The sequence below is a fragment of the Macrotis lagotis genome, chromosome 7 (assembly GCF_037893015.1).
Source record: "Macrotis lagotis isolate mMagLag1 chromosome 7, bilby.v1.9.chrom.fasta, whole genome shotgun sequence".
Taxonomy (NCBI): domain Eukaryota; kingdom Metazoa; phylum Chordata; class Mammalia; order Peramelemorphia; family Peramelidae; genus Macrotis; species Macrotis lagotis.
In genome coordinates, this window is record NC_133664.1 from 42,884,482 (window position 1) to 42,899,185 (window position 14,704).

The 14,704-nt window shown below is 35.4% G+C and overlaps 1 protein-coding gene across 2 annotated transcripts in view; it reads right to left on the reverse strand.

The window, feature by feature from the left end:
* Positions 1 to 317: 317 nt before the first annotated feature.
* KIF15 (kinesin family member 15) overlaps positions 318 to 14,704 on the reverse strand; it is a 57,309-nt gene continuing 42,922 nt past the window's right edge. For both annotated transcript variants that reach the window (XM_074195876.1, XM_074195878.1), the window contains 9 exons: positions 13,644 to 13,790; positions 13,042 to 13,143; positions 12,375 to 12,527; positions 7,536 to 7,645; positions 6,909 to 6,984; positions 5,411 to 5,448; positions 2,881 to 3,046; positions 2,420 to 2,551; positions 318 to 1,859 (listed from right to left, as the gene is read on the reverse strand). In XM_074195876.1, coding sequence (XP_074051977.1) covers positions 1,773 to 1,859; positions 2,420 to 2,551; positions 2,881 to 3,046; positions 5,411 to 5,448; positions 6,909 to 6,984; positions 7,536 to 7,645; positions 12,375 to 12,527; positions 13,042 to 13,143; positions 13,644 to 13,790 — 1,011 coding nt within the window. In that variant the 3' untranslated portion in view covers positions 318 to 1,772. The remainder of the gene's footprint in view (positions 1,860 to 2,419; positions 2,552 to 2,880; positions 3,047 to 5,410; positions 5,449 to 6,908; positions 6,985 to 7,535; positions 7,646 to 12,374; positions 12,528 to 13,041; positions 13,144 to 13,643; positions 13,791 to 14,704) is intronic.

Sequence of the window (14,704 nt, forward strand, 5' to 3'; positions counted from 1 at the left end):
CAGCTATAGAAGAGACCTATGGCAGGTAGACCAATTAGGAGGAATGTAAAAAGATACTGAAGAGGAGAAAATGAAAGGACCGACAATTGGACATTTTGGGTAAGAGGGAGAATTATGGAAAATGTCCCTTTTAGTTGACAGTTAAGGGTGGGGCCCTTGACAGCTAGCAGGAGGGTTAGAAGAGGGGTGGGTGGATTTATATCAGAGATAGACATAGAACACTATGAAATGATCTGTGTAGGGCCGACACATTTACTAAATATTGAATTTATAGCCCTCTTGTAATTATTCCCAGTCATGTAAAAAATAAGAAATAGGAAGCGCAACAACAAAATCCTTACAAAATCCCTTGATACAAACTTTATTTTCAATGCTAACCTGAGATCTCAGAAAAATTATCATTTAAAAGACATAAAACAAACACAAATGAGGAATTTGCTGGTATCTCTTAAAGAAATATTTCCTCAATATTCTTTCCTTCAGACTAAAGTATAGTACTCATCCTGGTGTTCTGTCTTTCCATTTTTTGCGACAGTAGTTTGAGTCCGTGTTGTCCGGTCCTAATCAGTATGCCAAAAGGTACAAAGTCTGATCTGTGGAATTTCAGTACCTAAAGCTTAAGGATAAATAGGGTGACTCTTGAACTTGGTTTCGCCATGTAACCATACTGCAGACCCATATAATTGCCTAGGAAATCTCCAAGGGTTTGCTCCAGGCAAGGAGTCACATAAGCTCCACTCTGGATTTCACTGTGCCTCTTTACGTTTCTGTCTCCAGATAAGAGTTGGCAGGATGATTATGTCTATCACTACAGCTCTCTGATGTTTCACAGTTACCATATGAATCAATGAATTATACGAATATTTGAGGAAAACAATGTTTATGGACACAGAACAGCAGTCTTTATATAATGAGCCTCAATAAGACACCTAAAATTGGAACAAGCCAGAAAAATCAAAGAAAGTTTCCATTCAAAAGCAAAGATGACAGAATAATGTACCCCCAAAGGGAAGAAATAAAAGTTCTGTCTCAAGAAATTTCTGCATTGAATCAGTACCTATCAAGTGGTTCTAATTCACATATAAGAAATTATTCTTTAAAAGGTAGAATTCTGGATTTGGGGGGAAGAATAGCACTTTTTCCTCATTTGCTAAGCTGTTGTCAGGTACCATTCTCAAAACAATTTTATTCCCAGATCATTGAGAAAAGTAAAAACATTTCCAATATCTTATTATTTCTACCAGATATACATTGCTAGAAAAGTATTTTCTGCTCAACAGATGATAAGAGTATTCAAAATCTTATAAAATTTTATAATCATGGCAAATGTGCCTAAGAACACCAGAGAAGTTTATAAAAACAGAACAGGATGTTAAAATAAGTAATGATAAAAGCTGCCTTTGAACATTCATAGGACAAATAGAAAAGAACACAGGAGAAATAAATCCTAATAACACTGAGGCACATTGAGAATGACTCCCACTATCAGTACACCAGAAGCCTCAAGTAAAAAATGAAAAGCAATGGCAGCACCATAGTCTCCACGTAAACCACAGTTAAGGCTGTTTTATTTTCAAAATAGAAAACAAAACAAACCACCTCCAGTTTGCAAACAGAAGATATCTTCCAGGAAACTTGAGATAATGGGAATTGGAATGGCATCAGAAGGCTGTTAATTAAGGGGAGACAAAAATGCTCCAATAGACTTTGAGCTGCCACTTCATTTTTTTTTCCTATGACAAAGGAAACAGATTCCTAAACCATGATGACTTTTAGGGTACTTGACCAGAATCCCGACAAATGTCACATTTTCTGCTTTCTTTTAAGAAGACATTTTCAACACGTAATTTTTCAGCTTCCTGTAAAAAAAGAATAAAAAGTAAAGCTCCCATTTTCACAGAATTACACGTGCTTCTGGCATTATCAAAATTTTTTAAAAATATAACTTGAAAATTTTTATAATTTATGTAACAAAGACAGTTTGTCCTTCTAAATCACAAAACTATCAACTCAAGATTTCCAAATTAGGTTTTATTGACTGATGTATCAAAACTGATTTATCAAACTTCACAAAGAACTGCAGATGAAGCTAAAAAAAGCAAGGCCTCATTTTAAAAACAAAATGGCATTATTAAATTTAGAATACTAAACTAAAACTACTAAAACTTTCAGTTTTTCAAACTACTTATTAATACAATTAAAGTTAAATGCCTGATCAGTTATGATACCTGAATAAACAAGGCACTGTTTGTATAATTGTCGTACTGTATGGCAAGGACCTAATAAAACCTATCTTTTTAAATGCCTTGAAATGAGTGCGATATTTTTTTTAGTCTATATCAGTTCAATAATAGAATTCTGATCAATCTTAAACATTTATAAAAATCAACGTAATAATGATGTTAACATTAAAACATACTTCAGTGAGTCTGACATTGTCTTTCTTCAGTTTCACCAGGTACTGAATTTTCTGGTTTTTATTTGTGTGACCTACTAATTTTCCATTTTCTTCTGCAAGAAACTCAACTTGCTTCCTTAGCATGTTAGTTTCCTGTAATGAAAGGAGGAAAAATGAGAAGTGATATTTGTCACATCATTTATGCTTCTAGAATATTCTGAGTAGCATTTTACTGGGGGAAGAGCATATACATCTTTTTTTTGTTTTTAGGTTTTTTTGCAAGGCAATGGGGTTAAGTGGCTTGCCCAAGGCCACACAGCTAGGTAATTATTAAATGTCTGAGACCGGATTTGAACCCAGGTACTCCAGACTCCAGGGCCGGTGCTTTATCCACTGCACCACCTAGCCTCCCTGAACAGAGAATTTTTTACAGATTAGTTCTAAAAATAAAAGTGGCAATGATGAAACAAATAAACTCAGACCTGTAGAATTTTGTCTTTTTCTTCATAGATTTCTTCCAGCTTGGATCTCAATTCTTCCTTCTCCTGAAAGGCTTTCAATTCTAGAGCCCTTGTTCGTTTCACTTCTTCCATCATTTTACACCAGTCTATCTCTTTGCCTGTAAGGGCATCTTTGACGTTTTTTAATCTATAAAGATAAATGTAATTTTATGGATAGGTGAAATATTAGAAATATTAAGCCGTCTTCGCATGTGAATTCCACTTGAAAGTCGAAACCTCAGTGGGGCCTCTCTCCTGAGTCAATCACAAGGAATGGACAGAGAAGATCCTTGCTTTACATCAAGGCACCTGTGATTTCACTGGTAACTCGTCTTTCTCTATAACTTAATAAACGATATTATGAATTGTTCTGGCTAAAAAACCCTAAAAAAACCAAACACCAAACATTAAGCCGATTCAAAGCTCTGATGAAGACCTCAATACACTTAGCTGGACTGGTCCTAATTCAGAGTTAATTACTAAACCTGGACCTGACTTCTCTTTTCCACATTAGCAGAACCAATGAGAACTTACAGATACCATTCAGTAAGTATGTTCCAAGAAGTCAACATCACCTCCATAGGCACAGTAAGCACCTCATAAATGCTCATTCCATCCATCCATCCATCCATCCATCCATCCATCCATCCATCCATCCATCCACGCCAAGATATTTAGAGTTTTTTGAGTATAGGCACTTTTTAAATGGCAAAAATAACTCGACTTGTAAAACATAAAATGCTTAGTGGCCACATTCACTTGTTTACCTGATTTTGGGGGTTTCTCCTTTACTAGAGAAAAGAGAATGTCTATCTCTCAATCATGTAGTTTCAGTCCATAGGAAAAGCAAAAAACCCACTAACCCCACTGTTAACACAAGTGCTATAACATTGTCAGGACCCTGAATACAGAAGCAACAAGTTCGATGAAGCAGAGAACATTCAAAAATGAGTCCTGGGGCAGGAGAAAACTGGTCCATAGTTCTTTTAAGCTCTGCTGCTCACAGTAATTCTGTAAGCCATAGAAAACACAAAGCTTGGGCTTTCTCATGTGATATATACAATTTTTCATTCTGTCATGTTGAATAATAAACAGCTCTGCTGGCATTTAGGAAAGGTTCAGCTCAGCAGACAGCTATCCAACCATTTGGTGTTAGAGAGCTCTAGTTCAACTGTTTCATTTTATAGGTTAGAAAATGAAGGTCCAGAGATGTAAGTTGCTTTGAATGTGGTACTTAATGCCAAATGCAAGGGTCACCTGAAATGCAGGTATCCTTTCTGCCCCAAATCTATTGGAGAAGTCTTAGTACTGAGCTTTAGCCAGGATACAGAAAAACTGGAATTCTGTGAAACTCTGATTGAATATAGAGAATTCACACCACCAAGGGAATGGGGGGGGGTGGGTCACATTCAAGTAGGAATGAGAGTCACTAGGTAATACTGAAGGATCCTTTTGGGCTGATCACTGAGTTGGGAAACCACATATAGACATTATTTATGTTCTAATGTATTTTTTAACTTGTTAAATATTCCCCAATTTTATATATATATATATGAATATTTTTTTGCAAGGCAATAGGGTTAAAGTGACTTGCCCAAAGTCACACAGCTAGGTAATTATTAAGTGTCTTATGGTTAGGTGGCACAGTGGATAGAGCACTGGCCCTGGAATCAGGAGTACCTGAGTTCAAATCTGTTCTCAGGCACTTAATAATTACCTAGCTGCGTGGCCTTGGGCAACCCCCCCCCCCCCAAAAAAAATTACTAAGTGTTTGAGGCTGGATTTGAACTCAGGTCCTTCTGACTCCAGGGCTCTATCCACTACACCACCTAGCTGTGCCTCTCCAATTATATTTTAAGCAGATTCTGGTATGAGCTGCATGTTTGACATCTCTGGTCTACAGGAAATCATTCTAATAGTAACAATCTATAATGTAATTTGAAGGTTCAGAACAGGTGAGTGAAGAGGAAGTAAGACACTACTACCATAAGAGGGGATCTGATAGACTACCCTCAAGTATTTCTTTAGATTTAGAGAGAAAAAAATTATCTTTATAACAAAGTTGGTAAGTAAACCTTAGCAATAATCTGATTTCAATTTTTCTGAATACAAACAAGTGACCAGAATGACGATATAATATTTTCCCCAAGCTTTTAATACTCTCACACAAATCAACAATCTTTCTATTTTTGATTAAATGGACATTGAATTTGTAGTTTTCCTGACTAGTAAAAACTAGTATTTGATTAGAAGTTTCCTTTCTGGTATTACTGTACATAATGTTATATTATACATAAACATAAACACACACAATATAAATACATATAATAAGTCACTTAGGAAGTCATTTATGTTACAAAATAGGATATTTTATAATCACAAAAAATTGCAAAAGTGTCACAGGTCATAACTGATTAATCTAAAAAATGCTTCGTTCTTTATGACTAGAAAATAAAAACAAGCACAGATTAGAAGAATTAATTTTTAAAACATAAAATAATATTTAACTTACTCTGCTTTTATTTTCAGCATTTCTTCAATTGCTTTATTCTGTATAAGACCAAAATGGAAACATATTTACTTTGGTCAAGTTTCTAAATAGATTTGTTTAAAACAAACTTTTTACAAAAGACAGAAAAACTTAACAGTCTACTGCATCCCCAAGAATGAAAATGAAACCAACAGTCTTTGCTCTAATTAGGGTGTACTTAAAATTAACAGGGCTGTTTAGCTTCAGAAGATAAAAAATTGCAAGTAATTAATTTATCTTTTCCTCCTTCTCTTCCTAGTCAGGTCCTCTTTGCCACTTGCTTCCCCCATGAGAACAGGAGCTCCTTGAAGGAAGGGACTGTTTTTGCTTTTCTTTGATGTCCCAGTGCTTAGCACATGATACCTTGCATATACAAAGTGCTTAATAAATATTCAAGAAATATTAAATCTTTTACTTCAAAAAATTGGAACTCAGAATGTAGTGCTGCACGGGACCTCTGTGGCTATCTAGTCCAATCCACATCTGAAAAAGAATCTCATGTAACATATCTAACAACCCTCTTTTATTGTTGTCATCACTGAATGCTAGTGGCTTGTTTTTAATCAAGACAAAGTTTTTAATGATCTGAAATCACTACTCTATCTTATCTAAAAAGCAGTACCAAGGAAAAGAGAATATACTTTAAGCATAACCATAAAATGGTAGACATGGAAAGGGAAAATCCATCTGTCAACCCTTGGACAAATCATGAGTTGTGCCAAGGCTGACCTTCATGACAATGAGCCGTCCATGCAGCCCCCTGTCTGAAGGTCTGTGGGGGTCATCACTTCCTTGCCTAGGAGGCAGTTCTTTCCTTTGGAGGGGGTCTCTCTAAGGATTCTGAGAAAGGCATGTCTCTCTCATTTCTGCTCCTCTCCATGGAGCCCTTGAGGACCAAGAAGAATCCATCATCTTTTTTACACACCATCATTCCAATTTTTGAAGGCTGCTGTCATGTACCCCCTCTATCCCCTCTCCTTTTGCTTCTCTTCTCCAGGTTGAATATCTCTAGTTCCTTCAAATGATCTTTGCACAGCATTTCTTCAAGTCTACATCCAAGCTGACTTCCTTTGGATGCCCTCTACATTTTGTCCCCTAAGAAATGCAGCTTCCACAACTGGACATAACATTTATGGTGAAGTCAGACCAGAAAAGAATATGGCAGAATAAAGCCCTAATTCATTCTGGATCCTACTATCTATTATTGAAGTAATTTCCTCTATCTATATTATTACTATTTATGATTGGGCTGGCTTTTATTCTACATCATGCTATGAGGATTGTACTTGATGTCTACCATGTTAGGTGGAATCAAAGTAATCAAAGTAGAGTTTAGTAAAGATTTTTTTTTTAGGAATTAGCATTTCGTAGTTAAATGTAGTAAGAATAACTTTCTAACACCAAGTGAAAAAAATATTTACCTAAATAAGAAAGGGGTTTTTGAATTTTTTCCCTCTGCTTAAAAAGATCAGGAATATACCTTAGCAAGTCTTTCATTAGTAATTTCCTTTTCTTGTTCTTTTTTCAGTTGATGAATATCTGGATATTTCTGATCACTATATAAAGGAGAAATAACAAGAAATACTGAAAAGAAACTACTAAGTATAATTTAATATACTTCTCAAAAATTTAAGAATGAAGTTTTTTGCCAGGAAATTTTAATTCTCTTGTCTATGAACAGTAGTTGATAACATTTAGCAGTTTCCAAAATTATTTTTGTCAGTACTTTTTTGGTGGTACCTGGATTACCCATTCAGTGGTGGTAAGGAAAGTAGTGACCTATGATTTAGTTGGTGTGGAGGACTCTTGAACAACATGCATATAAAGAAGAAGGACTGGAACTCGTGTATTCCTGACTCCAAAGCTGGCTCCTCTACTTAATACATTACATTGTCTCTCATTAATAACTATTCATATTAGCAGTAAATATGTTACAATAATTTCCAAATATTACCAAGAAAATACTCACTAAAATAATTTTGTAAACTGCTAAATGTCCAGCTCATAGCAAGAGAATTAAAATTTCCTGTGGGGAAAAGCATCTTCATTCTTTAAATAATCACAAGTAACAAGAAAGTAAAAGAGGGTTTTGATTACTTTTTCTTACCTGTTTTTCTTTTCCTTCTTAAAATCATCAAGTTGGTTCTGCAGGCTTTGATTTGCCTCTGTTAATAACTGAAGTTCTAAACGAATGTTTTCTACTTCACATAACTGCTCCTAAAGACATATAAAAATACAGGGTCAAGATTGTAGGTTAGGGGCAGTCACCCAGGTGGCTTCCAACATTGCCCTCCAAACAACTTTAAAATAATGCCTTAAATCAATTTTTAGAGTAGCAGCTCCCAAAAATGGGGTCAAATATTTTCACGGCCTAAGAAAACATAAGGCAAGAAAAGTATGTGGCATCTGGGTGAAGGCTATCCAGAGTCTACACACATGCTTACAGCAGCAGTAGCAGCTTTGGGAACTCTCAGTCCAGAGACAGTATAAGGTCAGAGTACTGGTCAGGCAGAGCTTTCAGGGGATTTTTTTTTTCTAGTACTGGGTACAGCTGGTACCAATATCTCCAGAACAAATGCTAAAAACAGTAGTATGAAAAAACCTAAAGTTTAGGACAGTACCTCCTAACTACCACTATCACCACCACTATCACCAGCATCAAGCAGAGTCCAACATGAAAATAAAGTTCAGTTAGGAAACAGGTCAGAAAATGAGCCAAAATTTAGAAAGAATTTGACTTTAAAAAGTTACTTTGGTGGCAGGGAAGACCAAGATATAAACTCAGAAGAAGACAACAATGTGAAAACAGCAACCAAAAAACTTCAAAGAAAATTGCTAATTGGACCCAACTCCAACAAAAATTCCTGAAGAGTTAAAGAAAAGGATGAGAGTAATAGTGGAAAAATTAGGAAAATAAATGAGTGATGCAAGGTACTTATGAAAATAGAATTAACAATTTAGTAAGAGTCACCAAAAATACTTAAGAAAACAACAATATAAAAACCAGAACTGACAAAAGAGGTACAAAAATTCACTGAAGAAAAGAACTATAAAAATTAAAGATCAAAATAATAAGGATAGGTCAAATGCCAAAGGAGGTTCAAAAAATTCACTGAAGAAAAGAATTCCTTAAAAATTAGAATTAGGCCAAGTGGAAACTAATGATCCCAAAAGACATCAAGAAGCAATAAAATAAAGTCAAGAGAATGGAAAAAAATAGGAGAAAATGTGAAATATCTCATCAGAAAAACCACCGGCTAGAAAATAGATCAAGAAGAAATAATTTAAGAATTATTGGACTACCAGAAAGTTGTGACCAAAGAATGAGCCTGGACATCATTTTTGAGAAATTAGCAAGGAAAACTGCTATAATATCCTTAGAGGGTAAAATAGAAACGGAAAGCATCCACCAATCACTCCCTGAAAGAGATCCCAAATGAAAATTCCCAGGAATGTTATGACCAAATTCCACAGCTCTCAGGTCAGAAAGAAAATATTTCAAGCATCCAGAAAAGAACAATTCCAATGTTGTAGAGTCACAGTCAAGATCACAAAAGATTTAGCAGCTTCTTATTAGAAGCAAAGGATTTGGAATATGATAGGTAAAGGAGCTAGGATTAGAACCAAGAATAACCCATTAGCAAAACAGAATATAATCCTTCAGGGGAAAAAATGAGTATTTTATTGAAATAGAGGACTTCTAAGAATTCCTGGTGAAAAGAAAAATTTGACATTCAAATAGAGGACTCAAGAGAAGCATAAAAAAGATAAAAGAATTATCATAAGGAATTCAATAAAATTAAATTGTTTATATTCCTACATAGGAAGATAATATATATAATTCCCAAGAACTTTATCATTATTAAGGCAGTTAAAAGGAGCTTACCTAAACAGAGGACATGGGTGTAAGTTTATTATGTTAGAATGACTGCCAATAAAATGAAGGGGTGAGTGAGGAGGATGGACTAGAAGAGGGAGAAGGGAGAAGTAGAATGGGGAAAATCACATATAAAAGCAGCATGGGAAGAAAATGTTTTTCCAATGAATGGGAGAATGGCAGAGTGGGATAGTAATGGTGATGGTGGTTACTGATAATCCTTAACCCAACCTCACTTTCATCAGAATTCAACAACACAGAGGGAAGTTCATTCTCCTCCCTCCTCCCAGCCCCTCACAGTTTAGTATAGAAATGTAACTTTTCCAGTAGGGACATAGGAGGGGGATGGGGATAAAAAGCAAGGAGTGGGGGTCTGATAAATGCAAGGTTGGATTAAGGGAGGCAGTGGATAGAGAACAAAATAGACTTTTGAGCAGGGATAGGAAAAAACAGAAAGAAGAAACAAAAGATTAATGGAATGAATGGAAATACACAGTAATCATACCTGTGAATATGAACTCATAAACAGATAGTGATAGCATAATGGATCAAAAATCAGAATCCAACGATATGTTTACAAGACACACACTTGAAATGCAAAGATACACAGAGTTAAAATAAAGGGTTGGAGAAGAAGTTGATATGCTTCAGCATAAGTAAAAAAAGTAAGGGAGCAATCAAAATCTCATACAGAGCAAAAGCAAAAAGAGACTTAATTAAAAGAGATAATCAGGAAAACAGTGAAGTAATTTTTACACCAAGTTTTGGAATAAAGATCTCATTTCTTAAAAGATATACTGAGTATAGAATTGAGTTGAATTTATACAAATAAGAGTGATTTCCCAACTGATAAATGATCAAAGGATATGAACAGTTTTGAGAAGCTATCAATAGTTATATGAAAAAAATGCTCCAAATCACTACTGATTAAAATCAAACTAAAAAAAAATTTCAAGGTATCACCTCACTCCTATTAGAAATGAAAAATGCTGAAGATGAGGGGAAAGTAAGTATATTAATGAACTGGTGGGAGTAATGAGTTGGTACAACCATTCTGGAAAACAATTTGGAATGATGTCTCTGTAGTGTTATAAAACTGTGCATACCTTTTGACCCAGCAATACCATTAGGACTGCAACCCAAAGAGATCAAAGAAAAAGGAAAGGACCTATATGTATAAAATATTTATAGCAGTTCTTTTGTGTAAGGGAAATCAAGAGCATGCTCATCAATTGGGGAATGACTGAACAAGTTGTAACATATAACTGGGATGGAGTACTGTGCTATAAGAAATGAACAGGGGGATGGTTACAGAAAATATGGCAAGACCTATATGAAGTGATGCAAAGTGAAATGAGAACCAGGAGATCACTGTGCACAATAACAGCAATATTGTATTGATAGTCAACCATGAAAGACTTAGCTACTCTGATTAGTACAATGATCCAAGACAATTCCAAAGGATTTGTGAAGAAAATAATGCTGTCTACTCCCAGAAAGGGACCTGATGAACATTTTCTAAATGCAAGCTTAAGTATACTACTCTCATTTTTAAATTTTTTTCTTGGAAATACATTTTGCATGATTTCAAAAATATAACTGATATATTGTTGCCTTCTCACTGGATGGAGAGGATGTAGGAGGGAGAGAACTTGGAACAAAAAATTTAAAAAGAAAAATACCAAAAAAAAAAAAATAAATAAAAGAACTGCCTTTCAGCATAGACTTTTACTTCTGTTTATAGGAACATCTGGTAAGTTAATTAATAATCCCTTTCTGAGAGCCAAATATGTCATGTTGAACATTGTAGGAAAATATGAAACAAGCATTAGACACATTCCCTGTTCTAGGTAATTAGGAGTAATATCCATTGAATCAACTTGAAAACAGAGCACCATTGAGCAAGTACAAACTTGACTTATTTGACACAGGGAATTCACTTCAAGAAAACCCTCTTTAGCTAGGCACACAGCAGCTCCTGGGGTATTTAGAGATTAAGGGGGCTGCCTGGCTTCTAGGAACTGTTGCAGCTGGGATCCCAGTCCAAGTCCTTGTGACTCTGAGGCTGGCCTTGTAACCATGTGCCCCCTCATCTAATTAAACTGTAAACTCCTCAGGGGCAGAAATTCTCCTGTTTTATCTTTTGTCCCCAACAATCAGTATAACACTTTGCACACAGGAGGCATTTAATTAATGTTCATGGAATGGAATAACAACCTTCACTACATCCCCAGTTCTTAACTGGCAACCAAGTAGGCTGTATTATACAGCATAAACCATTAATATCATGTGGAAATACTCCTGTCATGAACAATGAATATTTAATAGTCAATAGCTCCAGAACCTTCTTCCCTTTTCATGCTGAAAGCTGAATGCTGCCAGATTGTTGGAAGTGAAACACCCATGTAATCTCAGCATTTACCACTGCAAAATAATCCTCTAAAAATCCAATTCCAACTCTTGAAGACCGTCATCTTTTTTACTCAATGATTTCACCTATTTTGTTCAAAAGACCATCAAGTTCCCCCACTGCGCTCCTAGCTCTCTCACTCTCTTGTGGCCTGTTCCCATTCTTGCCTCCTAGAATCCTTGTTTCCACAGTATCTTGTATCCCAAAGCCTCTTATTCCACCACAACCAAGTCTCAACCAAATCCTTCCTCTCCTCTTGTTCTTTGCCCACCAGCATGCTCAGATCTCCATTATTCTGTTTAGTTATCCTGACACTGCTATCCAGACTCCTTCCCAATTCACTCCCGTTCAACTTCTGGTCACCTGGCTCTGACCTGCATTCTTCTATGGAAACTGCTCTCTCCAGAACCATGAAGACCTCCATATTTCCCGGTCACATGGCCTTTCTGAGTTCTCTTCCTATCTTCTTCCCATAGTAATGGATACTATTACCAAATCATTCTGGAACCAGGGAGAGCAGCATCATCTTCCTGGGCTGACCCTCAAACTCCCTCCCTCCCAGGGTTATAGTATCACCAAAAAATATGAAGTATCACAAAAAAAAAAGTTCCTTTGCCCTCCAAGTGTGGCCCATGTGCTGTTTAACAAAGAACAAGTACCTTCATTCTAAGGATTTCCAAGTTTCTGACATCTCTTTCTTCATTCAGTTTTGTTACAAGAAACTGCAATGAGCTTGTGGAGGCTCTTCGGTCTTCTATTTCTTGTTCTTGTGTTTCGAGAAGCCTTGCTAGATTTGCCTGAGTTTTAGGACTCTGCAAAATAGAGTAGATTTTTAATTCTTAATTTTAGTGATTTTAACAAAAATTTAACTTTAACTAGTTAGTCCACATACCTGTAAAAAACTTTATGTTATTGTCTTCCACTTAAAAAATCTAAGGAATTGCTCTATCAGTGTTAAAAGGCCCACGGAAGGAATACTTTCATTATTAATGATATATGTTGTTTTAAAGTTTGCAAATCATGTTATAAACATTATTTCATTTTAGCTTCATATCAACCCTGCATGGCAAATTTTGTAGGAACTATTATTGCCATTTTACAGATGAAGAAATTCAGGGCGAGGGAAGTGAAGTGACTTTACCATCAATCAGCACATAGCCGATGATCATCAGGGGATAGGATTAGACTGAGGCTGACTGCACCCAGCACCTTCCTATGCTATCTCTTAACTGTGTGCAAACAATTAAAATCTTTTCCTAACTGTAATTTTCAAATGGGTACTTTTGTCATCTCTGCTTGGAAATAGAAGTGTTATTTTAAAAGTACCTGTGGAAATCCAGGAGAAGATTCCATCACACATTCTAAGCATCTCATCTTCATACTATATGCATTCTTCCTCTGTTCCAATTCTCTAACATTTTGGCTTAGCTATGAAATCAAAAAGAAAACACTAACTTTGAAAAGAATACCAGTTTCATGTCCACAAAGAAAATATAAGCTTTTTTAGAAGAGGTGAAAATCTTCTGGTTTGAACATTTCACAATTTTAAACAGAAAAAATGTCAAATATTCCATATTCTTCCTCCAGACTCCAAAATCCTACTACAGTTGCTGCTCCTTCTACATGGCTTACTTCTAACATAATGTTAGTTGAAATTGTTTTTTCTTACTATTCACTAAATTAAAAAAAACACAATTGATATTCATTGTTAAGGTATTTACCAAATTTCTAATAGTCTATTAATAGAACTAAATTGTCTTTATATTACAGGCTACCCATGTTCCCAAAGATTCAAAATTCAATATTCTCCAATTTGATTTGATAATTTCTGGCAAATTATCTAAAAAGGTAGCATATCCCTAAGGCTTATGTGAATTAGCCAAATTTAAAGTATCAGTTCATTTTAAATTCTTACAGAGATAGTATACCTGTTCCTGAAGTTCCTGAATGAAGGCTTCTTTCTTTGTTAGCTCTTCCTGGGCCGACTGAAGCAATACAGAATGCTTTTTAGAGGCTTCCGTTAATTTGTTTAGCTGGTCAGTAGCATGAGCCAGATCTTCACACAACATATCTCTCTGTTGGAATACAATACCCCAACCCCAAAGGAAAGATGCAATGTTATTTTTGCCAATATCATGAGGATTCAGTAATCATTACTTTATATATTCAATTCAAAAAGCTAAAATTAAACATCACCTTACATTTTTCTTTAATTTTTAACTGATTTTTTTATTTTTAAACCATACAATCCTTCCCACTTCCCTTGTCAGAGTGCTATCTGACGTAACAGAATAAAAGAGGGAAAACAAAACAATACATCAATTTAGTCTGGCATTATATACAATATCCCATATCCATAATCCTTATGCAAAGCACTTTGCAAAGGAGAGGATATGTTTTCTCATCTTTCCTTCATAGACAAGGTTGACTAATATAATTACACAGCATTCAGCTTTTTTTTTTTTTGCAAAGTAAATGGGGTTATCTGTATCCAGAGAAAGAACTGTGGAGTGTCAACAAAGACCAAGGACTATTAACTTTAATTTAGGGAAAAAAACCCCAATATCTTATTGTTTGATCTTGCTATCTCTTATACTTTATGTTTCTTCCTTAAGGATATGATTTCTCTCTCATCACATTCAATTTGGATCAATGTATACCATGGAAACAATGCGTAGATTGGCAAATTGCCTTCTGTGGGGGGAGGGAAGTAAGATTGGGGAAAAACTGTAAAACTCAAAATAAATAAAATCTTTATAATTAAAAAAAGAGTAAATGGGGTTAAGTGACTTGCCTAGGATCATACTGCTACTAAGTGTCAAATAGCTGAGACTGGAATTTGAATTCTTAGGACAGTGCAGTCATACCACCTAGCTGTCCTTCAGTTTCTTTAAAAAAAAATTAATATATGGGGCAGCTAGGTGGCGCAATGGATAGAGCACCAGCTCTGGAGTCAGGAGTACCTGAGTTCAAATTGGCCTCAGACACT